The sequence below is a fragment of the Anomaloglossus baeobatrachus genome, chromosome 6 (genome assembly GCF_048569485.1).
Source record: "Anomaloglossus baeobatrachus isolate aAnoBae1 chromosome 6, aAnoBae1.hap1, whole genome shotgun sequence".
Taxonomy (NCBI): Eukaryota; Metazoa; Chordata; class Amphibia; order Anura; family Aromobatidae; genus Anomaloglossus; species Anomaloglossus baeobatrachus.
Genome location: NC_134358.1, coordinates 15,395,080 through 15,421,363, shown reverse-complemented (window position 1 = coordinate 15,421,363; position 26,284 = coordinate 15,395,080). Strand labels below are relative to the sequence as shown.

The window sequence follows — 26,284 nt, the reverse complement described above, 5'->3', positions numbered from 1 at the left end:
TTACAAAGTTTAATATTTTAGCAGCCACTAATGATGGATGTTTAAGAAATGTCAATTGTGTGAAGACCGAGAACTTTGGAGAGATCCAGATACGTTCTGTCACATGATGTGCCGTCTTACGTCGCGGTGAACGGACTTCTTCTGTAGAGGAGGTCTCATGGCAGTTTTGATCTGGTTATGGCACAGAGTCCATCATTTCTCCATGAACCCGGTGTCCATCGGTAGCAGAAGACGAGGATATGAAGAAGGACCAAGTGAAAGAGTCACTTGTCTGCCTGTTCCCGCAGTGCTCGCTCCTCCTCTTTGTCCAGCCGCTCCAGCTGTTCCTCCACCTCTCGAGGCACCTTAACTTCTAACAGGTTTTCTAATCCAGACTCTGGCTCATCACCGATAAGTATCTAATGTGGAAAGACGGAGAAACCAGGATGATTCTGTCAGTACCTCAGACTTCATGGAAGGTTATGCTGGGGTCACCCGGCCCCACATCAAATCACCTGAATGACTTTTTCACAAGCTCTCTTCACATCGGTCTCTGTCTCCCAGGAATGCAGCGATCTCAGGATCAGGTACGTTCCTCGATCTTTAAGGACTCGGCGCCCATCAGGGGTAGCGCAAAGCTGCAGTAGACAAACAGAACAGGTCAAGACAGTAGAATCATAGTGGTACACAGACCGCAGCGCTGAGACCGTCTATGACCATCTTCCATCTGGTCACCTTCTCTGCAGAGTATAAACGAATGACTTCACAAACCAGGGTTTCCAAGATCTGCAGACTCGGCATCTGAGGAACATTATCCAGGCCTCTGGTGGGTAAACCAACATATAATGGAAGCAGTAGATTCAGCCCCGGACCTGAGCCATTCTCTGTCCTGATTTGGAAGTTCTACTGAAGCCCCTGACCCTTATGATTCTATCGTACAGAGAGGACTCGAGTCTCCACCACATCGTGCAGGTCCATCATCGAGGGCACATAAGCCTGGAGGGAGAAGATATCCTCCAGGGCAGGTGTAATAGGGACCAGCGTTACAACTCACCAGCTGCAGGCATTCGATCAGCATCTTCCTTATATCAGGGTCGGGTTCCCGCTGTTTGTCTTCGGGCAGGTACTGCAGATCGGGTGGCAGGACTACAGACAAAATGAAAGCAGATCATCAATAGGACACAACCAGCTCTCAGTACATGGACGACTGCTCAAACCCCAAACGAGATGATCTGATTATAAGGATATACACACTGCTATACTACACACTGTAGCATGGAGAGCAGAGAAATATGAATGGCTCCCTCCATAACCGCTCTATCAGTAAGGAACCCCTGTATTGTTAGCTGCTACACCCAGTCTCTTACTTTCCACTTCATCTTCTGTGTATTCTTCTCCACCGGCCAACGGCAGCAACAGAGATGGCAGCAAATCAATGTCATCACCCAGCAGCCATGAATGATCTCCTGCAAACACACAAAAAATGGGGTGAGCAAGGCTACAAACGCCACCCGACAACTGCCGATCTATCAGCTCAAGGCGACACGTGGAGACGGGGTGAGTGACGGTCATCATCTCTGCCTGTCAACTACTGGTCTACCAGCTCCAAGAGACACAAGATGACGGAGTGAGCGCCTGTCATCATCTACTGGTCTATCGGGGTCAGAAGACACAAGGAGATGGAGTAAGCGCTTGTCAGCATCTCTGCCCGTCAACTACTGGTCTATAATCTCCAGGAGATACGAGGAGATGGGTTGGGCACCTGTAATCATCTCTGCCCATCAACTGCTGGTCCATAATCCCCAAGAGACGGGGTGAACGCCTGTCATCATCTCTGCCCATCAACTGCTGGTCCATAATCCCCAAGAGACGGGGTGAACGCCTGTCATCATTTCTGCTGGTCCATAATCCCCAGGAGAAACGAGACAGGGTGAGCGCCTGTCATCATCTCTGCCCATCAACTGCTAGTCTACCAGCTCCAAGAGACACGAGATAACTGGGCGAGTCCCTGTCAGCATCTGCACCCATCAAGTCCTGGTCTATCGGGTTCAGAAGACACAAAGAGATGGAGTGAGCTCCTCTAATCATCTCTGCCCATCAACTGCTGGTCTATCAGGTCCAAGACACATGAGGAGATGGCTTGAGCATCTGTAATCATCTATGCCCGTCAACTGCTGGTCTATCAGCTCCAGTAGACACAAGAACATGGGGTAAGAACCTGTCATCATCTCTGCCCGCCAATTGCTGGTCTATCAGTTGGCGGGTCGAGATGAGGAGACACAAATAGATGAGGTGAGAACCTGGAAGTATCTGCTCCCATCTGCTGCTAGTCTATCAGCTGAAGGAGACACGAGGACATGGGATGAGCACTCTAAAAACAGCAGGATCTCATATGACCCCCTATAAGAAGATGAAAAGCCACTACCCCAAATAGCAGGAGCGCACAGGATGATAGAGGAAGCCATCACCCAAGACTTTCTCCAGCAATGGTTAAGATAGTACACCAAGACAAGTCACCCAGTCACCACATAGAGCAGGCTGTACAGATCCCTCTGGCAAACGGAGAAGCCTTCACCCCTGTGATAGAATGAAAAACAACTGACCTAAAGGGCAGGACTGTACATGACGCCTCCTACAGGGAAGAAACCTCTATGCCAGGGTCACTACAGTACACAGGCTAGGGTAGGTCTCCCACTCAGTGCAGACACGTGAGAAGCTGTAGGGAAGCCTCTGACAAGACTGAGAAGCCTTCACCAAATGGAGGAGGACCAGGCTGAGCTAAGATCTATTGTGTAAAGGTGACCAGCAGCATGAAGCTTCCGACACACTCCAGGGGGCAAGACAAGCAGAAGCCACCAGTTATCAATTGAAGGGTGGAGGTGATGAAAGGCGCTCAACCCATCTCCTCGTGATTCCTGGAGCTGATAGACCAGAAGTCACTGAGTGGAGGTAATAACAGGCACTCAACGTATCTCATAGCTGCTGGAGCTGATACATACGTGTATACATATAGCCTCACACACAAGCTCGGCACATACAACACACACCTGGGTGTGACCAGCACTAATGATCAAGTACACAGGCCCGGGCAGGTCTCCCGTTCAATGCAGACACGTGAGGTAGTATGGACCACACACATGCTACAACCGTGTGTGTTCCTGAAGCTGTCATGTGTGATTGCGCCCCTCGCCCTGCGTCCAAGAGACACGAGACGACAGATCAGCAGACAGGTGAGGATGAATGCCGCGGGCTGGTGGAGTGACAGGAATACAACTCACCGTGATGGAAGCAGCAGTTCCTCAGGATCCCTACGATGCCTCCTCTGCGCACAATGGACCCCTGGAGATGAATGTATGGGAGAAGACGCTGCAACACACACCTAAGGGCAACACAAGCAGAAGCCACCAGTGTTATGTGGTATCTACGTGTGTGTGTTATATATATATATATATATATATATGTATATATATATACACACACACACACATACTATAGATCAAAAGTTTAGGGTCACTTAGATATTTCCTTATTTTTTTAAAGAAAAGCACATTTTTTTCAATGAAGCTAACATTAAGTTACACAGAAATCCCCTCTATACATTGTTATGTGGTAAATGACTATTCTAGCTTCAAACGTCTGGTTTTTAATGCAACATCTACATAGGTGTATAGAGGACCATTTCCAACAACCACCACTCCAGTGTTCTAATGGTACATTGTGTTTGATAACATCCATTAGCCTTCTAACACAGTTAAGAAATCTCTTGAAAACTATTGTGCAAGTATGTTAGCACAGCTGAAAACTGTTTTGCTGATTAGAGAAGCTATAAAAGTGACCTTCCTTTGAGCTAGTTGAGAATCTGGAGCATTACATTTGTTGGTTCAATTAAACTTTCAAAATGGCCAGAAAAAGAGAACTTTCATGTGAAACTCGACAGCTTATTCTTGTTCTTAGAAGTGAAGGACATTCCATGCGAGAAATTGCCAAGAAACTGAAGATTTCCTACAACGGTGTGTACTACTCTCTTCAGAGGAGAGCACAAACAGGCTTTATCCAGAGTAGAAAGAGCAGTGGGGGCCGCGCTGCACAACTGAGCAACAAGACAAGTACATTACAGTCTCTAGTGTGAGAAATCGATGCCTCACAGGTCCTCAACTGGCAGCTTCATTAAATAGTACCCACAAAACGCCAGTGTCACCGTCTACATTGAAGAGGTGACTCCAGGATGCCGGCCTTCAGGACAGAGTGGAAAAGAAAAAAACATATCTGAGACTGGCTAATAAAAGGAAAAGATTAATATGGGCAGAAGAACACAGACATTGGACAGGGGAAGATTGGAAAAAAAAGTGTTATAGATGGACGAATCCACGTTTGAGGTGTTTGGATCACACAGAAGAACATTTGTGAGACGCAAAACTACTGAAAAGATGCTGGAAGATTGCCTGACGCCATCTGTCAAGCATAGTGGAGGTATTGTGACGGTCTGGGGTTGCTTTGGTGATGGTAAAGTGGGAGATTTGTACAAGGTAAAAGGGATCTTGAATAAGGAAGGCTATCATTCCATTTTGCAATGCTATGCCATACCCTGTGGACAGCGCTTGATTGGAGCCAATTTCATCCTACAACAGGACAATGACCCAAAGCACACCTCCAAATTATGCATGAACTAATTAGGGAAGAAGCCGGCAGCTGGTATTCTATGTGTAATGGAGGGGCAGCCCAGTCACCAGATCTCAACCCTATAGAGCTGTTGTGGGAGCAGCTTGACTGTATGGTGCCGAAAAGTGCCCATCAAGCCAATCCAACTTGTGGGGGGGAGGGAAGCATGGGGTGAAATATCTCCAGATTACCTCCGCTAATTAACATCTAGAATGCCAAAGATCTGCAAAGCTGGAATTGCTGCAAAGGAGCATTTTGTGCCAAAAGCAAAGTGTGAAGAGAAAATTATTATTTCAAGTAAAAATCATTATTTCTAACCTCGTCACTGTCTGGACGAGATTCTCTATTCATTATGCAACTCATTTATAAATAAAAGTAGGATTTTTCATGAAAAAGACAATTGACTGGGTGACCCCAAACTTGTGAACTGTAGTGTATATTACCAAGATTGCCACCACACCAGGGCAATCGGGATGAGACGGGTAGTGTGCCGGGATTGTCCCATCTAATGGATGCAACAAGTCTGGGCAGCTACAAGCTGCTATTTTTAGGCTGGGGGGGGCCATAACCGTGGACCTCCCCAGCCTGAGAATACCAGCCACCAACTGTCGACTTCATCATGGCTGTGTCTCAAAATTGGGGTCCCTCTTACAGCCAAGATAAAAAGCGCGGCTGGGGGCTGCAGCCATTGGCTGTATATCACAATATGGGGGGACCCTAAGCCAATTTATTTCTACACTATTGATACGCAGACAGCGTGCGTGATTCAAACCAATCACAGACGCTGTCACACAGGGTGGGGGCACGGTCTGACTGCATCCAAACCCAGATGCCGAGTCTGCTGAAAATCAGCCCCATACCATGATGTTCCCACCTCCACACTTCACTGGTGTTGGTGATTTTGGGGTGATTTGCCTTTTTACCTCCAAACATGGGGTGTGTTATGGCCTCCAAAAAGTTCATATCACACCGGCTGCGAGAGGACACCTGGCAAGTGGCGCAACACAAAGGGAAAACCAGGGAAGAAGTACAATGGAAGGCCCTAGTGATAGGGAGGCAAGGTCACTTAACACTCACCTTTGACTAATCCCTGCACTCCCTAATGTGCCTAGACGGGTCCTTCCCCCATATACCGTCACGTGCCTTGGCCCTCGATGGCCTTGAACTCGTGTGTAGACCAGCGAGATACTAGTCTCATTACTGCAATAAAACACTAGGAAGGGAAGACAAACAGATGGGAAAAGAGAACAAACAGCACTCCTAAGCTTCACCAGCAGGAAACTTCACAGCTGTAACTGAAATGAACACCTCAGCCTCTCAAGAGACAGGCTCCTTCAAAGTGGTCAGTATAGCAGATCTATCACCAGCATGGAGAGAAGCCAGGAGTGGGTAAATATAGTCTAAGGGAATGATGTTAAGATGCTGCAGCTGTGATTAAGGCGGAGTAATCGCAGCCAGAAAGTAATGGACTTTAACGGTTTCAGCAACAAATTAATGTAAATCCACTCTGTGAGGTAAATCCGGAGATATGACGATAAATCATGATATTCAAGTATGTCAGGAAGCCCTCTCCTGGTGTCACCCCCCCCCCTTTCCCTCACACAACTGGTTTAGCAACAAATTCCATGGCCATCTCCTGTGATATGGAGATGAGGTGGTGTGGGAACAATGGACACAGGATGACTCCCTGCCGTCACCCTGTAACAAGAGTTGTATCTCATTAGCAAGGCTATGGAAATAGCCAGACAGAACGACTCCAGTAAAAAATGGTTCATATCTCGCAAGCCATATTTCCGATAAATATGGCAACCATAAAAATGGTGTCTCCGCATGCAGACGATGCCGGCACACCCTTTTTATGGGAGCAGGACATCGGGAAATGCCCCAGGCGTGATATCAGCCAATGGGGAACTGGCAGACAGGTCATGAGTCCCCTCGTTCTGTAGCTAAATTCATAACTGTCACAATGAGAGCATTGGCGTCCGCCTACGACGCTCCCAGGCAAAGTTATGGCCCATATTCCATGTTGGGATATTGTCCATAACTCAAGCCAGGGGTGGAGCAGTGCTCCCTGTGAGGTCACTAAGGTAGGAGGGGACCTGGATTGCCCAGGTTGATAACCCTACTTCGGCCATTTTCCAGTGTTCTTCTGCTCGGGGGCCTGGTTGGGAAAGACCTGTGAGGGAGTTCCTGGAAACCTGGTCTACAGCGCCCCCCTGTGGCCAGACGCAACAAGGTAACTGCTGGAACTGTGTATGCCTGTTTGTAACCCATGCTTTGATTGTAACTGTACTCTGACATATGTATATTCTGTAGATTCCCTATTGTATATATTGTAGTTCTAGTGTGCTTTAGGCTGATTAAATTATATAATTAATCTTGGGCTGTTCTGTTATCTCGATCTTGAATCCCACGTCTGTGTGTTCGGCTAATAGTTACCGTAAATCGGTTGGTGGCAGCGAATTGTGCCAAGGATTATTGTGGGGAGGCCAGTGAGATTCGGGGAGATTTTATATATTCCGCCCGCGGAGGTCGGGGGAATATATACCTTACTCTCACCGGGGACCCTTCAATAATCGGCATAAGTAGTATAGCGGCCTCCTTGCTTATTGTCGGGCAATTCCATAATTGGCCTGACTATAAGAGGGGCGCTAGAGAGCGCGTCACGTGCTCTGTCTGTCGGTCGGGAGGTAAAAAGGAGGGGTGACCCCCACTTGTTACCCCCCGATTGTGACGTACTGGTAGCCAGCGCGGGGGATTTCTGAGTGACCCCCCCGGTGGTTTGTGACATATTGGTGGCATAGCGGTGGGATCGAGATAATAGTGTGTGTGAGTGTGAGACCCATACTCCCAGACACTAAAGACTGCCTGCAGCAGCTGTGGCTGCTGGGGTCTTCAGACTAGCTCAACACTAGAGTGTCAGAGTGCAGATACTGTAAGGTGTGTGGAGGCATCAGGTGTCAGTTCTGTGTCAGTGACCAAAAGTCTGCAAGAATGGCTGATGGCACCAGGAGCAGAGCTATGCAACTGGCCAATGCTAAAGCAGGAGCCGAAGAGAGGGAGGACGGTGCTGTGGGCAGTAATGAGGAGGTTGCCCACGAGTCCTCCAGGAGCTCGACGCCAGAAAACCGTTCTGCAGAGGACAGCGCACAAGCTGGCAATTATGGACAAGATGAGGAGCAGCTCACCCAAGGGTCCTCAACGAGCCAGATGCCAGCCCTCCGCTCTGCAAGGGACAGTGAATCACCAGGCTCCGCAGCGTGCCGCAGATCACCACGTGCCATTCCACCGAGCCTGGGAGGCTCGGATAGCCTTCTTCAAATGGCTATGGCCCTTCTCCAGGCTGGAGACCAGAAGGGCTACAAGGAACTCCTGGCAGAGCGCAGGGCAGAGCGGCACGCAGAGCGTGAGGCTGCGGAGCGAGAGCGGCAGGCAGCGCGTGAAGAGCGAGAGCGACAGGCAGACCGTGACTACCAGCTGCAGCTAGCTCAGCTCCGGCCCTCATCAGCCACATGTGACCTTCGAGACACCAAACTTCCAAAGGTCCGTGTTGAGGACTTCCCAGTGCTGGAGGAGGATGGAGACTTGGACTCTTTCTTGACTGCTTTTGAACGGACTTGCTTGCAGCACCATCTGGACAAGGACCAGTGGGCCAAATACCTGACCCCCCGTTTAAGGGGTAAGGCCCTGGATATCCTTGGTGACTTGCCTGCTGAGGCAGATCAGGGCTACGACACCATCAAGCGGGCCCTGATCCAACAGTACAACCTCACTCCAGAGTCCTACCGCAAGAAGTTCCGGAGCCTACAGAAGGGACCAAAGGACTCCTGGGCTGACCACCGGCGGGCACTTGCCCGAGCTGCCGACCACTGGACCCAAGGCCTGCAGCTTTCCACCGGACCGGAGATCCTGGACTTGTTCATCACGGAGCAACTCTTGTGGAACTGCCCTGAGGATCTCCGCCAGTTCATCCGAGACCAGAAGCCAAAGGGGTCCACGGCTACAGCTGCCCTTGCCGATGACTACACCAACAACTGGGCCCCTGAGGCCAGGAGAGCGGCCACCAGCAGCACCTGGAGAGGGGGTAAGATGAACTCTGCGACTGCCCCACCTGCCCCTAGACTGCAGGGGGTGTCCCCCTCAACTCCCCTCTCCAGGCCCGTGGCGGAACCAAGACGGTGCCACCAGTGCAACCTACCTGGACACTTCAAGGCCATGTGCCCTCAGCGTCCCAAGGCCCCGGCTCCGTCCCCGTCCCAAGGGCCGCCCAAGGTGTATTGTGTGGGTGGGGGTGGTGGTAGGTCCCTGGACAGCTTCCAACCTGTCACCGTCGGCCGGTCTGTGACCATAGGACTGCGAGACAGCGCCTCGGAGGTGACTCTGGTGCGGCCTGAGATGGTGTCCCCCCAAGACTTGATCCCTGGAAAAACCCTCGCTGTCTCCGGGATTGGAGGCATTGACCCGGCGCTGCCTGTTGCTGACATTTATGTGGACTGGGGCGCAGGGCGGGGGGTGAGGGAGGTGGGGGTAACTGATCGGATCCCTGCAAACGTGCTACTTGGGACAGATTTGGGGCAGGTAACCTCCCAGTTTGGGCCCCAACCAAGGGCTGAACCTTCAGCCAGTACTGACATACCTCCGGACAATGTTAATGTGTTATCTATGAATGATGTAAGGGAGGAGGGAGTGAACTCTGATATTTCTGCTTGCACAGACACCATAGACACACACGCAGCTGCAGCTGTGACAGGAGGGGAGGGGGTCAGAGAAAGGTGTGACAATGCCTCTACAAGTAACCAGCCTGTGAGCTGGGATCTGTTGCCCTCTGCAGGGATAAGCAGAGAGCAGGGTGCTGCAGGGGGAGGACCAGTGTGTGGGGTGGGGGCTACCACAGCAAATGTGGGGTCCCCAGAGATTTCACAGCGGGGTTCTGTTGCTGCAGGAGGGGAACAGGCAGGTGAGATTGGGGCCGGTCCAGGAGCGGAAGTGCTCCCAGGTAAGATCTCGGTGCATGGTTCCCCCACAACCGGGGTGTCAGGAAGCCAGGTAGGTCTGCCTGAACCGGCGACTTGGTCAGGAACGGAGGAGGAGCAGGCACGACCCACGGTCGCAGCGGCTGTGGCCGCTGTCACCCGCAGTGGGAGTGCTGGAAGCCAAGGGGCCTCCCGGAGGTCCGATAGCTCTTCCCCTTCTGACCAAGTGGCAGCCGAGTCAGGTGGAGGCCAGGACACAGGTCCCGGGGTACTGACCGAAGATGTGACAGTCTCGTCGATTCTGGCCGCATCTAGTCAGGGGTTTCAGGCAGCGTTAGAAGCTGACGACAGCCTGAAAGCTCTTAAGGAGCAGGCGGCACAGCCTCCCTCGGACTCGGACCCGGAGCGAGTGGTCTGGGACCAAGGACGGCTGTACCGGGCCACGGTCCAGCAGGGTTCACCGGAGGCGTGGCCCAGGGACCGACAGTTGGTGGTACCCTATCCGTTCCGGACGGAGTTGTTGCGGATCGCACATGAGATTCCGATGGCCGGACACCTAGGGATCGCTAAGACCAAGGCCAGGTTAAACCAGCATTTCTACTGGCCAAAAATGGGGGCCGATGTGGCTGCCTACTGCCGTTCGTGTGAAACCTGTCAGAGAGTGGGGAAGGCGGGGCCACACCCCAAAGCCCCACTAGTATCTATGCCAATCATCGATGAGCCTTTCAGGAGGGTGGCTGTGGATCTGGTCGGCCCGCTGGCCATCCCCAGCAGCTCCGGGAAACGCTTCATACTGACGGTAGTGGACTATGCCACCCGGTACCCAGAAGCAGTGGCCTTGTCGTCCATTCGGGCTGACAAGGTGGCCACCGCATTGCTGGAGATTTTCTCCCGAGTGGGTTTTCCCCAGGAAATGCTCACTGACCGGGGGACCCAATTCATGTCCCAGCTGATGGAGGCCCTCTGTAAGCAAGTCCAGGTGCGACATCTGGTGGCCAGCCCGTACCATCCACAGACTAATGGCCTGTGCGAGCGGTTCAATGGCACCTTAAAGCAGATGCTTAAGATGTTGGTCGACTCCCATGGGCGTGACTGGGAGCGGTATCTCCCACACCTGTTATTTGCTTACCGGGAGGTTCCACAGGCCTCAACAGGATTCTCACCGTTTGAGCTCCTGTACGGGCGACGTGTGCGGGGCCCCCTGGCTCTGGTGAAAGAGGCTTGGGAAGGGGATTTGGCCACCCCTGGAGTGTCGGTTATCGAGTATGTCATGCGCTTCCGGGACAAAATGCAGGCCTTGACGCAACTGGTACACGACAATATGGCTCAAGCCCAGGCCGATCAGAAGCGTTGGTACGACCAGAACGCTTGTGAGAGGACCTACCAAGTGGGTCAAGAGGTGTGGGTACTGGTCCCCGTACCACAGGACAAGCTTCAGGCAGCCTGGGAAGGCCCATACCTCGTGTACCAGCAGCTCAACCCTGTGACGTACCTGGTCACCCTGGACCCTGCCCGTGGAAGGCGGAAGCCCTTCCATGTGAACATGATGAAGGCACATCATGAGCGGGAGGCATGTGCGCTCCCCGTGTGCAACCTGCCCGAGGAGGGAGAAGCGGAAACCCTCTTGGATATGCTAGCCCAGGTTAGGGCAGGCGGATCCATTGAGGATGTGGAGGTTGGCCACCAGCTCTTGGAGGACCAACGGTCCCAGCTGTGGGCCACCCTACACCCCTTCCGGGGGTTGTTTACCAACCAGCCCGGAAGGACTGACTTGGCTGTCCATCACGTGGACACTGGGGATCATCCCCCGATCCGGCGTTCAGCATATCGGGTCTCCCTGGAGGTGCAGCAACACATGCGCCAGGAGATTGACGAGATGCTGAAGCTGGGGGTGATCCAGGCATCCAACAGCGCTTGGGCCTCGCCTGTAGTCCTCGTCCCTAAGAAGGACCGAACCACTCGGTTCTGCGTGGACTACAGGGGGCTCAATGCTGTCACGGTCGCCGATGCGTACCCAATGCCACGCATCGATGACCTGCTCGATCAGTTGGCCGGGGCTCAGTACCTGACCATCATGGACCTGAGCCGGGGATATTGGCAGATCCCCCTGACTCGCAAGGCCAGGGAACGCTCTGCCTTTATTACCCCATTTGGACTGTACGAGTCCACGGTGATGCCATTCGGGATGAGGAATGCCCCTGCCACTTTCCAGCGGATGGTCAACACCCTGCTCAAGGGACTTGAAGGGTACGCGGCCGCGTACCTGGATGACATTGCCGTCTTCAGTCCCACCTGGGAGGACCACCTAGAGCATCTAGCACAGGTGCTCAGGCGGATCCACCGGGCAGGTTTGACCATCAAGCCGGGAAAGTGTCAGCTGGCCATGAGCGAGGTCCAGTACCTCGGTCACCGGGTAGGTGGGAGAACACTGAAGCCCGAGCCTGAGAAAGTGGAAGCCATCGCATCCTGGCCCACCCCCAGGACCAAGAAGCAGGTGATGTCCTTCTTGGGGACCGCTGGGTACTATAGGAGGTTTGTTCCATGCTATAGTAGCCTGGCAAAGCCCTTGACGGACCTCACCAAGAAGAAGCTGCCCTCTGCAGTCGATTGGACAATGGACTGCGAGACAGCCTTCCGGGCCCTAAAGGACGCCCTGTCCAGCCCGCCCGTGCTACAGGCAGCCGACTTCACGCGGCCGTTTGTAGTACAGACCGACGCCAGTGACTTCGGCCTCGGTGCGGTGCTCAGCCAGGTGGACTCTGCGAGCCAAGAGCACCCAGTCTTGTACCTGAGCAGGAAGCTGTTACCAAGGGAAGTTGCCTATTCCACGATGGAGAAGGAGTGCCTGGCCATAGTGTGGGCCCTGCAGCGTCTGCAACCCTATCTATACGGGCGCCACTTCATCGTGGAGACGGACCACAATCCCCTCAGCTGGTTGCACACCGTCTCTGGGACGAATGGGCGATTGTTGCGATGGAGCCTTGCGCTCCAGCAATACAACTTCACCATTCGCCACAAAAGGGGCCGTGACCACGGTAACGCAGACGGGCTGTCCCGACAAGGAGAGGTCGCGGACGGGCGCACGGGGGAACACCGGAGTGTGCTGCCCCCTAGCGCCCTCAAAAGGGGGGAGGTGTGAGGTAAATCCGGAGATATGACGATAAATCATGATATTCAAGTATGTCAGGAAGCCCTCTCCTGGTGTCACCCCCCCCCTTTCCCTCACACAACTGGTTTAGCAACAAATTCCATGGCCATCTCCTGTGATATGGAGATGAGGTGGTGTGGGAACAATGGACACAGGATGACTCCCTGCCGTCACCCTGTAACAAGAGTTGTATCTCATTAGCAAGGCTATGGAAATAGCCAGACAGAACGACTCCAGTAAAAAATGGTTCATATCTCGCAAGCCATATTTCCGATAAATATGGCAACCATAAAAATGGTGTCTCCGCATGCAGACGATGCCGGCACACCCTTTTTATGGGAGCAGGACATCGGGAAATGCCCCAGGCATGATATCAGCCAATGGGGAACTGGCAGACAGGTCATGAGTCCCCTCGTTCTGTAGCTAAATTCATAACTGTCACAATGAGAGCATTGGCGTCCGCCTACGACGCTCCCAGGCAAAGTTATGGCCCATATTCCATGTTGGGATATTGTCCATAACTCAAGCCAGGGGTGGAGCAGTGCTCCCTGTGAGGTCACTAAGGTAGGAGGGGACCTGGATTGCCCAGGTTGATAACCCTACTTCGGCCATTTTCCAGTGTTCTTCTGCTCGGGGGCCTGGTTGGGAAAGACCTGTGAGGGAGTTCCTGGAAACCTGGTCTACAGCGCCCCCCTGTGGCCAGACGCAACAAGGTAACTGCTGGAACTGTGTATGCCTGTTTGTAACCCATGCTTTGATTGTAACTGTACTCTGACATATGTATATTCTGTAGATTCCCTATTGTATATATTGTAGTTCTAGTGTGCTTTAGGCTGATTAAATTATATAATTAATCTTGGGCTGTTCTGTTATCTCGATCTTGAATCCCACGTCTGTGTGTTCGGCTAATAGTTACCGTAAATCGGTTGGTGGCAGCGAATTGTGCCAAGGATTATTGTGGGGAGGCCAGTGAGATTCGGGGAGATTTTATATATTCCGCCCGCGGAGGTCGGGGGAATATATACCCTACTCTCACCGGGGACCCTTCAATAATCGGCATAAGTAGTATAGCGGCCTCCTTGCTTATTGTCGGGCAATTCCATAATTGGCCTGACTATAAGAGGGGCGCTAGAGAGCGCGTCACGTGCTCTGTCTGTCGGTCGGGAGGTAAAAAGGAGGGGTGACCCCCACTTGTTACCCCCCGATTGTGACGTACTGGTAGCCAGCGCGGGGGATTTCTGAGTGACCCCCCCGGTGGTTTGTGACACACTCCATTATAGGATAACAGTCCAGTGGGCTCCACATGAGACCTGCAATCAATTAAGCATTGAGAACTTCTGATCCCAGATCCCTCAGAGGTAACATGGGGACATGACACACACGTGACTGGACTGTATTCTACATAGAGGAGGGAGCGCATACAGGCCATAGAGGAGGGAGCGCATACAGGCCATGGGGGGGGGAGCACATACAGGCCATGGAGGGGGGAGCACATACAGGCCATGGAGGGGGGGAGCACATACAGGCCATGGAGGGGGGGAGCACATACAGGCCATGGAGGTGGGGGGAGCACATACAGGCCATGGAGGGGGGGGGAGCACATACAGGCCATGGAGGGGGGGGAGCACATACAGGCCATGGAGGGGGGGGGGAGCACATACAGGCCATGGAGGGGGGGGGAGCACATACAGGCCATAGAGGGGACAGCATATAGGCCATGGAGGGGGGAGTGCATACAGGCCATGGAGGGGAACGCATACAAGCCATGGAGGGGGGAGCGCATACAGGCTATAGAGGGGGAGTGCATACAGGCCATGGAGGGAGAGAGCGCATACAGGCCATGGAGGGGGGGGGGGGGCGCATACAAGCCATGGAGGGGGGAGCATACAGGCCATGGAGGGGGGGGGGCGCATACAGGCCATGGAGGGGAAGGGGGGGGCGCATACAGGCCATGGAGGGGGAGAGCGCATACAGGCCATGGAGGGGGGGGGGGGGGGGCGCATACAGGCCATGGAGGGGGATAGCGCATACAGGCCATGGAGGGGGGGGGGGCGCATACAGGCCATGGAGGGGGGGGGGAGGGCGCATACAGGCCATGGAGGGGGAGAGCATACAGACCATGGAGGGGGGGGGCATACAGGCCATGGAAGGGTTGTCCTTGCTGCTTCCAGGTGCTCCTGTCGCTCTCCACAGCTATCCTCGGCTCTTGGACAATATTGCATGCAGCACCTAGTGGTGGCCGGATTATGGTGAAATGATGTTCTTTCCACTTTTAGATCGTGGCCCCGGCACTGCTCACTAGAACCTTCAGTAGTTTACAAATTCTTCTGTAACCAATGCCATCCGTCTGTTTCGCAACAATAAAGCTGTGAAGGTCGTGAGACGGCTCACTGGTTTTACCCATCATGAGATGTTTCTTGTGTGGCCCCCTGGTAATGAGTCACTTTTTTTATTGGCCATCAGTTAAAGCAGCTGATATTATTTGTCACGAAGTGACAGGAACCGAACTGCAGTACTGAGAATGGCCACTACGCAGTGCACTGAACTGTGGCAGTGGCAGGATTTGTAATTAGTGGTAGACTTCAGCTGGAGTTTCCGGGACTTTCCGGGACTTTCCAGGACTGTGCATCTCTCGCTCTTCATGTTTTGAATACCTTTTTGGAAATATATTTACTCAGAGAATTGGTGACGTGTTCCACTCACTGTATATATATATATCCTCATACACAAGCTGAGCACATACAGTGAGCAGTGGTCCCGTGTCACGTGGCTGCAGGGGTGTCATGTATGAGGGGTGTATATGGGAGAGCATTACATATTATATGGGTGTAGTAGGGCAGCACTCACCTGCTCCGGTCCAGTATAAAGCTGCGGCCCTCGGGCAGCTGTGTCAGGTTGCACATCAGGGGCCCCAGGTAGTGGAGGGCCGCGGCGGCGTTGTAGTCGGGGTTGCAGATCATTTCCAGTAGTTTGTTCAGTCCCTGATCTTTCTGTGAGGCGATGACGGCGCGGCAGGACGACTCCTCGCGGCTCAGGTTGCAGAGCGCAGTGCAGACAGAGTCCGCATAGACATAGTGGGGGTCAGTCAGTCGCTCAGCGAGCGCAGGGAGCAGCGTAGGGATCTCCAGCAAGAAGCGGTGAGTGCACGGGTCCGAGGTCAGATTCACCAGTATGTGGTAAGAGTCCTGGATCGCTGGGGGTGAAGGGTCACAGGTCACATCCAGCACCGCACGCACCAATCCCGGCAGCTCGCACAGGCTCCGCCTACCCTCAGGTGTGGCGCTTACACCCAGCACATATTCCAGGGCCTGGCTCTTCACATCCGCCCGTGTGCCGGGGCTCAGGAAGGTCAGGAACTCAGAGCCGAGCGCCGGATCCATAGACAGTGTCAACCTGCGCAGAGAGAGGAGACAAGTGTGAACGAGCGCAAGACGGAAAATCAGGCAGCGCAGACACGGGGCGGCAAGCCGCGGAAGACGTGGGGGAAGGCGAGCCACGGAGGGCAGCAAGCCACGGAAGACGTGGAGGATGGCAAGCCACGGAGGACAGCGAGACATAGCAGATGTGGGGAAGGGCAAGCCACGGAGGACAGCGAGCCGCAGCAGATGTGGGGGAGGGCAAGCCACGGAGGACAGCGAGCCGCAGCAGATGTGGAGGACGACAAGCCACGTAGGACAGTGAGCCGTGGAGAACGGCAAGCCATGGAGGACAGTGAGCTGCGGAAGATGTCGAGGACGGCAATCCACGGAGGACAGCGAGCCGTTTAAGACGTAGGGGAGGGCAAGCCACGGAGGACAGAGAGCAACAGCCGAATGTGGAGGACGGCAAGCCACAGCAGACACTGGAGAGATCGAGACTCAGCACACACGATGGAGAGCCACATCAGACAAGGGGGAGAGCGAGACGTGGCACACACGATGGAGAGCCACATCAGACAAGGGGGAGAGCGAGACGTGGCACACACGGGGGAGTGACACATCAGACACGTGGGAGAGCGAGACGTGGCACACACGGTGTAGAGTGAGCAACATGAAACATGGGTGGAGAGCGAGACGTGGCAGACAAGGTAACGAGCGAGTCACGGAAAGGAAGGGGGGCACTGAGCCACGGAAGATAAGGTGGACGCAGAGCCGCTGCAGACATGGGTCATATTGTGACGGGGTTTAATGGGGGAGGGGGAGCTGCGGTAATATAATGTGAGGAGCCTCGGGTGTTCCAGGACGAGCCTCGCGGTGGACAGGGAGGAGCTGGGGATACTGGGCAGAGTTCTGGGCTATACTGGGAGGAGCTTCGGGCTATACTGGGAGGAGCTTCGGGCTATACTGGGAGGAGCCCCACAGTGTACAGGGAGGAGCTCCGCGGTGGACAGAGGGGATCCTTGGTGGACCTGTAGGGGCTCCACGGTGGACTGGGAGGGGCTCCGCGGTGGACTGGGAGGGGCTCCGCGGTGGACTGGGAGGGGCTATGTGGTGGACAGGGAGGGGCTATGTGGTGGACAGGGAGGAACTCCATAGTGGACAGCGGGGCTCCGCGGTGGACTGGGAGGGGCTCCGCGGTGGACTGGGAGGGGCTCCGCGGTGGACTGGGAGGGGCTCCGCGGTGGACTGGGAGGGGCTCCGCGGTGGACTGGGAGGGGCTCCGCGGTGGACTGGGAGAAGCTGGCGGTACTGGGCAGAGTTCTGGGCTATACTGGGAGGAGCTCCCCGGTGTACTGGGAGGGGCTCAGAGGTGGACAGGGAGGGGCTCCGCGGTGGACTGGGAAGGGCTCCGCTGTGGACTGGGAAGGGCTCCATAGTGGACAGGGGGATCCTTGGTGGACTGGGAAGGGCTCCATAGTGGACAGGGGGGATCCTTGGTGGACTGGGAGGGGCTCAGCCGTGGACTGGGAGGGGCTCCATAGTGGACAGGGGGGATCCTTGGTGGACTGGGAAGGGCTCCATAGTGGACAGGGGGGATCCTTGGTGGACTGGGAGGGGCTCAGCCGTGGACTGGGAGGGGCTCCATAGTGGACAGGGGGGAACCTTGGTGGACAGGGAGGAGCTCCATAGTGGACAGGGGAGATCCTTGGTGGACTGGGAGGGGCTCAATAGTGGACAGGGGGGAACCTTGGTGGACTGGGAGGAGCTCCCCGGTGGACTGGGAGGGGCTCAGTGGTGGACTGGGAGGAGCTCCGCGGTGGACTGGGAGGGGCTCAGCGGTAGACTGGGAGGGGCTCAGCGGTGGACTGGTAGGAGCTCCATAGTGGACAGGGGGGCTCCGCAGTGGGCAGGGAGAAGCTGGGGGTACTGGGCAGAGTTCTGGGCTATACTGGGCAGCGTTCTGGGCTATACTGGGCAGAGTTCTGGGCTATACTGGGCAGAGTCCTGGGCTATACTGGGCAGAGTTCTGGGCTATACTGGGCAGAGTTCTGGGCTATACTGGGCAGAGTTCTGGGCTATACTGGGCAGCGTTCTGGGCTATACTGGGCAGAGTCCTGGGCTATACTGGGCGGAGCTCTGGGCTATACTGGGCGGAGCTCTGGGCTATACTGGGCGGAGCTCTGGGCTATACTGGGCAGAGCTCTGGGCTATACTGGGCAGAGTTCTGGGCTATACTGGGCAGCGTTCTGGGCTATACTGGGCAGCGTTCTGGGCTATACTGGGCAGAGTTCTGGGCTATACTGGGCAGCGTTCTGGGCTATACTGGGCAGAGTTCTGGGCTATACTGGGCAGAGTTCTTGGCTATACTGGGCAGAGTTCTGGGCTATACTGGGCAGAGTTCTGGGTTATACTGGGCAGAGTTCTGGGCTATACTGGGCGGAGTTCTGGGCTATACTGGGCAGAGTTCTGGGCTATACTGGGCAGAGTTCTGGGCTATACTGGGCAGAATTCTGGGCTATACTGGGCAGAATTCTGGGCTATACTGGGCGGAGCTTCGGGCTATACTGGGCAGAGTTCTGGGCTATACTGGGCAGAGTTCTGGGCTATACTGGGCAGAGTTCTGGGCTATACTGGGCAGAGTTCTGGGCTATACTGGGCAGAGTTCTGGGCTATACTGGGCGGAGCTCTGCGCTATACTGGGCAGAGCTCTGGGCTATACTGGGCAGAGTTCTGGGCTATACTGGGCAGAGTTCTGGGCTATACTGGGCAGAGTTCTGGGCTATACTGGGCGGAGTTCTGGGCTATACTGGGCGGAGTTCTGGGCTATACTGGGCAGAGTTCTGGGCTATACTGGGCGGAGTTCTGGGCTATACTGGGCGGAGTTCTGGGCTATACTGGGCAGAGTTCTGGGCTATACTGGGCAGAGTTCTGGGCTATACTGGGCGGAGTTCTGGGCTATACTGGGCGGAGTTCTGGGCTATACTGGGCAGAGTTCTGGGCTATACTGGGCAGAGTTCTGGGCTATACTGGGCGGAGTTCTGGGCTATACTGGGCAGAGTTCTGGGCTATACTGGGCAGAGTTCTGGGCTATACTGGGCAGAGTTCTGGGCTATACTGGGCAGAGTTCTGGGCTATACTGGGCAGAGTTCTGGGCTATACTGGGCAGAGTTCTGGGCTATACTGGGCAGAGTTCTGGGCTATACTGGGCAGAGTTCTGGGCTATACTGGGCGGAGTTCTGGGCTATACTGGGCGGAGTTCTGGGCTATACTGGGCGGAGTTCTGGGCTATACTGGGCAGCGTTCTGGGCTATACTGGGCAGCGTTCTGGGCTATACTGGGCAGCGTTCTGGGCTATACTGGGCAGAGTTCTGGGCTATACTGGGCAGAGTTCTGGGCTATACTGGGCGGAGTTCTGGGCTATACTGGGCGGAGTTCTGGGCTATACTGGGCGGAGTTCTGGGCTATACTGGGCAGAGTTCTGGGCTATACTGGGCAGAGTTCTGGGCTATACTGGGCAGAGTTCTGGGCTATACTGGGCAGAGTTCTGGGCTATACTGGGCAGAGTTCAGGGCTATACTGGGCAGAGTTCTGGGCTATACTGGGCGGAGTTCTGGGCTATACTGGGCGGAGTTCTGGGCTATACTGGGCGGAGTTCTGGGCTATACTGGGCGGAGTTCTGGGCTATACTGGGCGGAGTTCTGGGCTATACTGGGCGGAGTTCTGGGCTATACTGGGCAGTGTTCTGGGCTATACTGGGCAGAGTTCTGGGCTATACTGGGCAGTGTTCTGGGCTATACTGGGCAGAGTTCTGGGCTATACTGGGCAGAGTTCTGGGCTATACTGGGCAGTGTTCTGGGCTATACTGGGCGGAGTTCTGGGCTATACTGGGCAGAGTTCTGGGCTATACTGGGCGGAGTTCTGGGCTATACTGGGCAGCGTTCTGGGCTATACTGGGCAGTGTTCTGGGCTATACTGGGCAGAGTTCTGGGCTATACTGGGCGGAGTTCTGGGCTATACTGGGCAGAGTTCTGGGCTATACTGGGCAGAGTTCTGGGCTATACTGGGCAGAGTTCTGGGCTATACTGGGCAGAGTTCTGGGCTATACTGGGCAGCGTTCTGGGCTATACTGGGCAGAGTTCTGGGCTATACTGGGCAGAGTTCTGGGCTATACTGGGCGGAGTTCTGGGCTATACTGGGCAGCGTTCTGGGCTATACTGGGCAGAGTTCTGGGCTATACTGGGCAGAGTTCTGGGCTATACTGGGCGGAGCTCTGGGCTATACTGGGCGGAGCTCTGGGCTATACTGGGCAGAGTTCTGGGCTATACTGGGCAGCGTTCTGGGCTATACTGGGCAGAGTTCTGGGCTATACTGGGCAGAGTTCTGGGCTATACTGGGCAGAGTTCTGGGCTATACTGGGCAGAGTTCTGGGCTATACTGGGCAGAGTTCTGGGCTATACTGGGCAGAGTTCTGGGCTATACTGGGCAGAGTTCTGGGCTATACTGGGCGGAGCTCTGGGCTATACTGGGCGGAGCTCTGGGCTATACTGGGCGGAGCTCTGGGCTATACTGGGCGGAGCTCTGGGCTATACTGGGCGGAGCTCTGGGCTATACTGGGCGGAGCTCTGGGCTATACTGGGCGGAGCTTCAGGCTATACTGGGCGGAGCTTCAGGCTATACTGGGTTCAGTACACGGCGTCGCTACTGTACACACGGATCTCAGGTACTTACGGTTCTAGATGCTGGACACGTGGTTTGTCTTCCGGCTCACGGGTGACGTCACCGTAGTCATCCAATCACCGCTCGGCAGAACTTGCGCGCAGTCGCAGTATGTGCTCTGCGGCGCGGAGCTATGACGTCACCGGTGCCCGGTATTGTTGGTCATTCAGTGTGTCTCCGGACTTCCTCCCTCCGGTTTAGACGGCTCAGTGCGGAGGAGACCGGAGCAGTTGGAGGGAGGAAGCTCCGGAACTGACACGGGCGGGAACTGCTGAGAGAGGCCCGGATTACAGGAGGGGCGGGGATCAGTGACGTCACAGGGAGGATTCATAGATACACAACAGCTCTATACTGCGGAGGGGAGTGCGTCCCGTCCCAGGTGCTGGACTAGTGGACTGCGCTTGTTTCTGTACCGCCCCTTTAATTCCGCCACCTGGAGGACAGCGCCTGCAACAGCAACTGGGTCCAAGCTGGAGTATAAGTGGTTAGCTATAGTGTCTCCATGACTACGGGGAAGCGCGCTCCTATACTGCCCCTCAGGCTCTGTGCCCTATGCCAACCCTAACCCCAGAGATACTCCTGATGGTGGAGAGGCCTGAGTGATGGGGTGAGCTATGGCTGGCTATACTGTCTCCATGACTACGGGGAAGCGCGCTCCTATACTGGCCCTCAGACTCTGTGCCCTATGGCAACCCTAACCCCAGGGTTACTCCTGATGGTGGAGAGGCCGGAGTGACGGGTGAGCTATGGCCGGCTATACTGTCTCCATGACTACGGGGAAGCGCGCTCCTATACTGTCCCTCAGGCTCTGTGCCCTATGGCAACCCTAACCCCAGGGTTACTCCTGATGGTGGAGAGGCCGGAGTGACGGGTGAGCTATGGCCGGCTATACTGTCTCCATGACTACGGGGAAGCGCGCTCCTATACTGTCCCTCAGGCTAGAGAGCTTATGCTATCCCTGACCCCAGGGTTACTCCTGATGGTGGAGAGGCCGGAGTGACGGGTGAGCTGTGGCCGGTTGTTGAGGCTGTGGTTACACATTGCATTTTTGCTGCGTTTTTCAATAAGTTGATCTAAATTATGAGTTTATTCTTCAGCTCCAGCAAAAGCGATGAGATTTCATACCTCTGCACACGAAGGGTTATTTCTCCTGACTGAGCTAGAAACTGCTGCGTTTTTGAAAGAAGCCGCGTGTGAATGTATCTGACCGGTCTATGTCCTGTGTCTCTGGCTCTTTCACCAGTGAGCTGCAGATTACACGTGCGCACTCCGGTTCGTTCCCACGGTCGGCGCTCTTGTGACCCCGGTGTAACGTTCCCACAGTATGTCTCGAAAGCTTGCTTTGTAACATTATTTCATTTTAGTCGCCATTAAAAGGTATCACAACTACAAAGTTTTAATTTTGTTTCACTGAGAGCAAGCAATCATTTGTCACGTATAGCGCACCCCTGTAATGCCGTGGATCTCACTATATGATCCCTCTGTCGTGGGATCTGTTCCCTCACACGTATGTCTGTCACGTATAGTGCACCCCTGTAATGCCGTGGATCGCGCTATATGATCCCTCTCTCGCGGGTGCTGTTCCCCTTACACGTATGTCTGTCACGTATAGGGTCATTCCGTGTCAAGTGGACCAGTGGTCCCCACTCGACGTTCTCAGATTTTGCTGAATATTTATAAGGATGTACATGTTTGTTTGAAAAGAGGTTCTGTAAATTTTTAGGGCCAGATCTCCAATATATTGGGCAGTGTTGACCTTTCACTGGAGGCCCCCCCCAAGCCTGCGGCTTCAGCTAAGAGGATTGTGCACACTTTGGCACATAGCCATTAGAGTTCTATACTGGCTATGATGCTGATATTTGGCATACTAGCTCAACTTTTGCTGCTAAACGCGATAAAATTATTACCGGCTATGACAAAACAATATTTCGGCCGCAATTTTGTGTCAAAGTAGCTTGCAAAACGCCTCGCATAAAATTTATGCCAAACTTTGCCCATATATAACTCAAGACCAAAAACCAATGGGAACTGGTGCTTTACCCTGTACAACAAACATCTACATGACTGTGCATTGCTGCAATATCACGGTCAAAGCATATGTATTTGGGGAAATATTCACACCCACATATGATGAAAAACTTAAAAAACCGAATTTTACCTATTTTTAGGTCAAATTTCCCAAAAAGGGTACCCCTAAAATATATTAATTCTGTTATCATTTGAAAGAGCACATTTTTCTCTACAAGGATCATTGGGGGTTTTTTTTGGAGTCTCTCCATTTAAGAAAAGAAAAATGCCACTGAACATGGTGTTATTTATTAATACGCAATGAATGGTAACTGCACTATTCAAACCCTTGCGTTGGTCCATGGTGGTTATACCACAACCAATTCCCTAAGAATTGGTATTATAATCCTATTAAGAATTGTAATAATGCTGTCTTTCGAGAATTGGCAGCCCCATCGCCTAGGAGCCATGGCCGATAGCCGTGCAAGGCCAGCCGCGGGCGGTCCCTTTATCGCAGGCTCCAAAGCCTGAGGGTGGGTGTCTTACTTAGACTGAACATTATGGCTTGGGAACCAACAAAAGATCCCCAATATTAGGCTTGGGATCCTAGGCAAAGACATCCACCCTCAGGCTCTGGAACCTGCGATAAAGAGACCACCCGCGACTTGCCTTGCACGGCTATCGGCCATGGCTCCTAGGCGATGGGGCTGCCAATTCTCGAAAGACAGCATTATTACAATTCTTAATAGGATTATAAGACCAATTCTTAGGGAATTGGCTGTGGTATAACCACCATGGACCAACGCAAGGGTTTGAATAGTGCAGTTAGCATTCATTGCGTATTAATAAATAACACCATGTTCAGTGGCATTTTTCTTTTCTTAAATGGAGAGACTCAAAAAAAAACCCCCAATGATCCTTGTAGAGAAAAATGTGCTCTTTCTAATGATATCAGAATGAATATATTTTAGGGGGACCCTTTTTGGGAAATTTGACCTAAAAATAGGTAAAATTCGTTTTTTTAAGTTTTTCATCATATGTCATCATATCGCGTTTAGCAGCAAAAGTTGAGCTAGTATGCCAAATTTCAGCATCATAGCCAGTATAGAACTCTAATGGCTATGTGCCAAAGTGTGCACAATCCTCTTAGCTGAAGCCGCAAGCTCGGGGGGGGGCCTCCAGTGAAAGGTCAACAGTGCCCAATGTATTTGAGATCTGGCCCTAAAAATGTACAGAACCTCTTTTCAAACAAACATGTACATCCTTATAAATTTTCAGCAAAATCGGAGAACGTCGAGTGGGGACGATTTTTAAAACTGGTCCACTTGACACGGAATGACCCTATAGTGCACCCCTGTAATGCCGTGGATCACGCTATATGATCCCTCTCTTGCGGGTTCTGTTCCCCTCACACGTATGTCTGTCACGTATAGCGCACCCCTCTAATGCCGTGGATCACACTATATAATCCCTCTGTCGTGGGATCTGTTCCCTCACACGTATGTCTGTCACGTATAGCGCACCCCTTTAATGCTGTGGATCACACTATATAATCCCTCTGTCGTGGGATCTGTTCCCCTCACACGTATGTCTGTCACGTATAGCGCACCCCTGTAATGCCGTGGACTCATGTTATTGATCCCTCTCTCGCGGGTTCTCTTCCGCTTCTCCACTTTTATCCTGGCTCCTCCTCGCTTTGTTCCCCCTCGTGTTGCAGTACACGTCCATCGAGTCGCCCCGTCCTCTCCTCTCATTACACCTCTGCTGAGTCCCTTCTTTTTTCTCGTCTTTCTTTCTTCTCTTTTCTCCTTCTTCTTTTAAAATCTCATTTTCTCATTTCTCTTTACATTGTTGTGATTTCTTGTGTATTTCTATGTGTTTTTATACTGTGTTTTGCGGGGTTTGATCAGCCGCCTGGTCCATTGCCTTTTTTCATCACACGGCACATTAGTGACCGCACAGCGGTGCCAGCGAAACCAGCAATGCAGCCGCTTGTGATCAAGACCAATAAGGTTGACTCGTTATTTCAAAGTCGCCCAATTTCTTCTCCTCCCCTGCATCAATAAAACGTTATTTTGCAGAATTAGAATCTGTGATTTTACATCTGAGATTTCTTTCCTGATGTAGTTGCTGCGCCTCCGAAACACATAGAAATCGAGATCCCCTCCTGCAGAGACTTCAGTTTCTTCTTGACAGCAGTGCGGTTTTTAACCCTCTCCTTTCTAGCATCAATTTGATAGGAAGGAGGTAGCGAGGATCCATCACCTATAGTGGTCTCTATACCTTCCTGTCCATTATAGGGTGGGGGTAGTGATGGGTCTGTCTGGATCCGTTCATTACCTACAGAGGTCTTTTCACCTTCTGGTCCATTACAAGGAGGAGGTAGTGATGGTTCTGTCTGGTTACGTCCGTCCGTCCATCACCTATAGAGGTATCTATATCCTCTGCTTCATTACAAGGATGAGATAGTGATGGTTCTGTCTCGATACATTTGTCCGTCCATCACCTATAGAGGTATCTATATATCTATATCCACTGGTGCATTACAGGGAGGAGGTAGTGATGGTTCTGTCTGAATACGTCCATCCATCACCTATAGAGGTATCTATACCTTCCCGTCCGTTACAGGGATGAGGTAGTGATGTTTTTTTCTGGATACGTCCATCCATCAATCACCTATAGAGGTCTCTATACCTTCCCGTCCATTTCAGGGAGGAGGGAGTGATGGTTCTATATGGATACGTCTGTCCGTCCATCACCTATATTGGTCTCTATAGCCTCCCGTCCATTTCAGGGAGGAGGTAGTGATGGTTCTGTCCATCCATCACCTATAGAGGTATCTATACCCTTTGGTCCATTACAGGGAAGAAGTAGAGTTAGTTCTGTCTAGATACGTACATCCTCACCTATAGAGGTCTCTATACCTTCCCGTCCATTACAGGGAGGAGGTAGTGATGTTTTTTTGTGACTACGTCCATCCATCCATCCATCACCTATAGAGGTCTCTGTACCTTCCCATCCGTTACAGGGAGGAGGTAGTGATGGTTCTGACTAGATACGTTCATCCATCACCTATAGTGGTCTCTATACCCTCCCGCTATAATCCCTTCCTCAGCCATGTTGTCTCACTGCTCAGATTTCCACTTCTCACCGTTGTCTTGTAATCAGCCTTCCTGTTATCTTATGAACATTGAGACCCCCTCTGGGGCTTTCCAGCCTTTCTTATTCTTCCATACTTGCCCCCTCAGGCAAATACCCTGGAAGCTTTTATCAGACCCGAGTAAGGAGGTGGGGCCCTGAAGACCCCAAAACATCAATGCCGTGTGATGTAATGTAAGATAGACAGAAGTGCTAGTAACATAAGATAGGAAGGCAGAATGTGTAAGATGTAGCAGTGCTGATAATGTGACATGTTCCTGCGTAATGTAATGGATAGCAGTGTT

General features: G+C 53.1%; 1 protein-coding gene across 1 annotated transcript; it reads right to left on the bottom strand.

Moving 5' to 3' along the window:
• Window positions 1-21,137, bottom strand: HGH1 (HGH1 cochaperone). The gene is made up of 7 exons (XM_075316047.1): window positions 20,847-21,137; window positions 15,607-16,152; window positions 3,258-3,358; window positions 1,347-1,445; window positions 1,034-1,125; window positions 495-617; window positions 1-398 (listed from the first exon to the last, which is right to left on the bottom strand). The coding sequence occupies exons 2-7, from the start codon at window positions 16,137-16,139 to the stop codon at window positions 264-266; spliced, it is 1,083 nt and encodes a 360-aa protein (XP_075172162.1). The 5' UTR covers window positions 16,140-16,152; window positions 20,847-21,137; the 3' UTR covers window positions 1-263.
• Window positions 21,138-26,284: the final 5,147 nt, after the last annotated feature.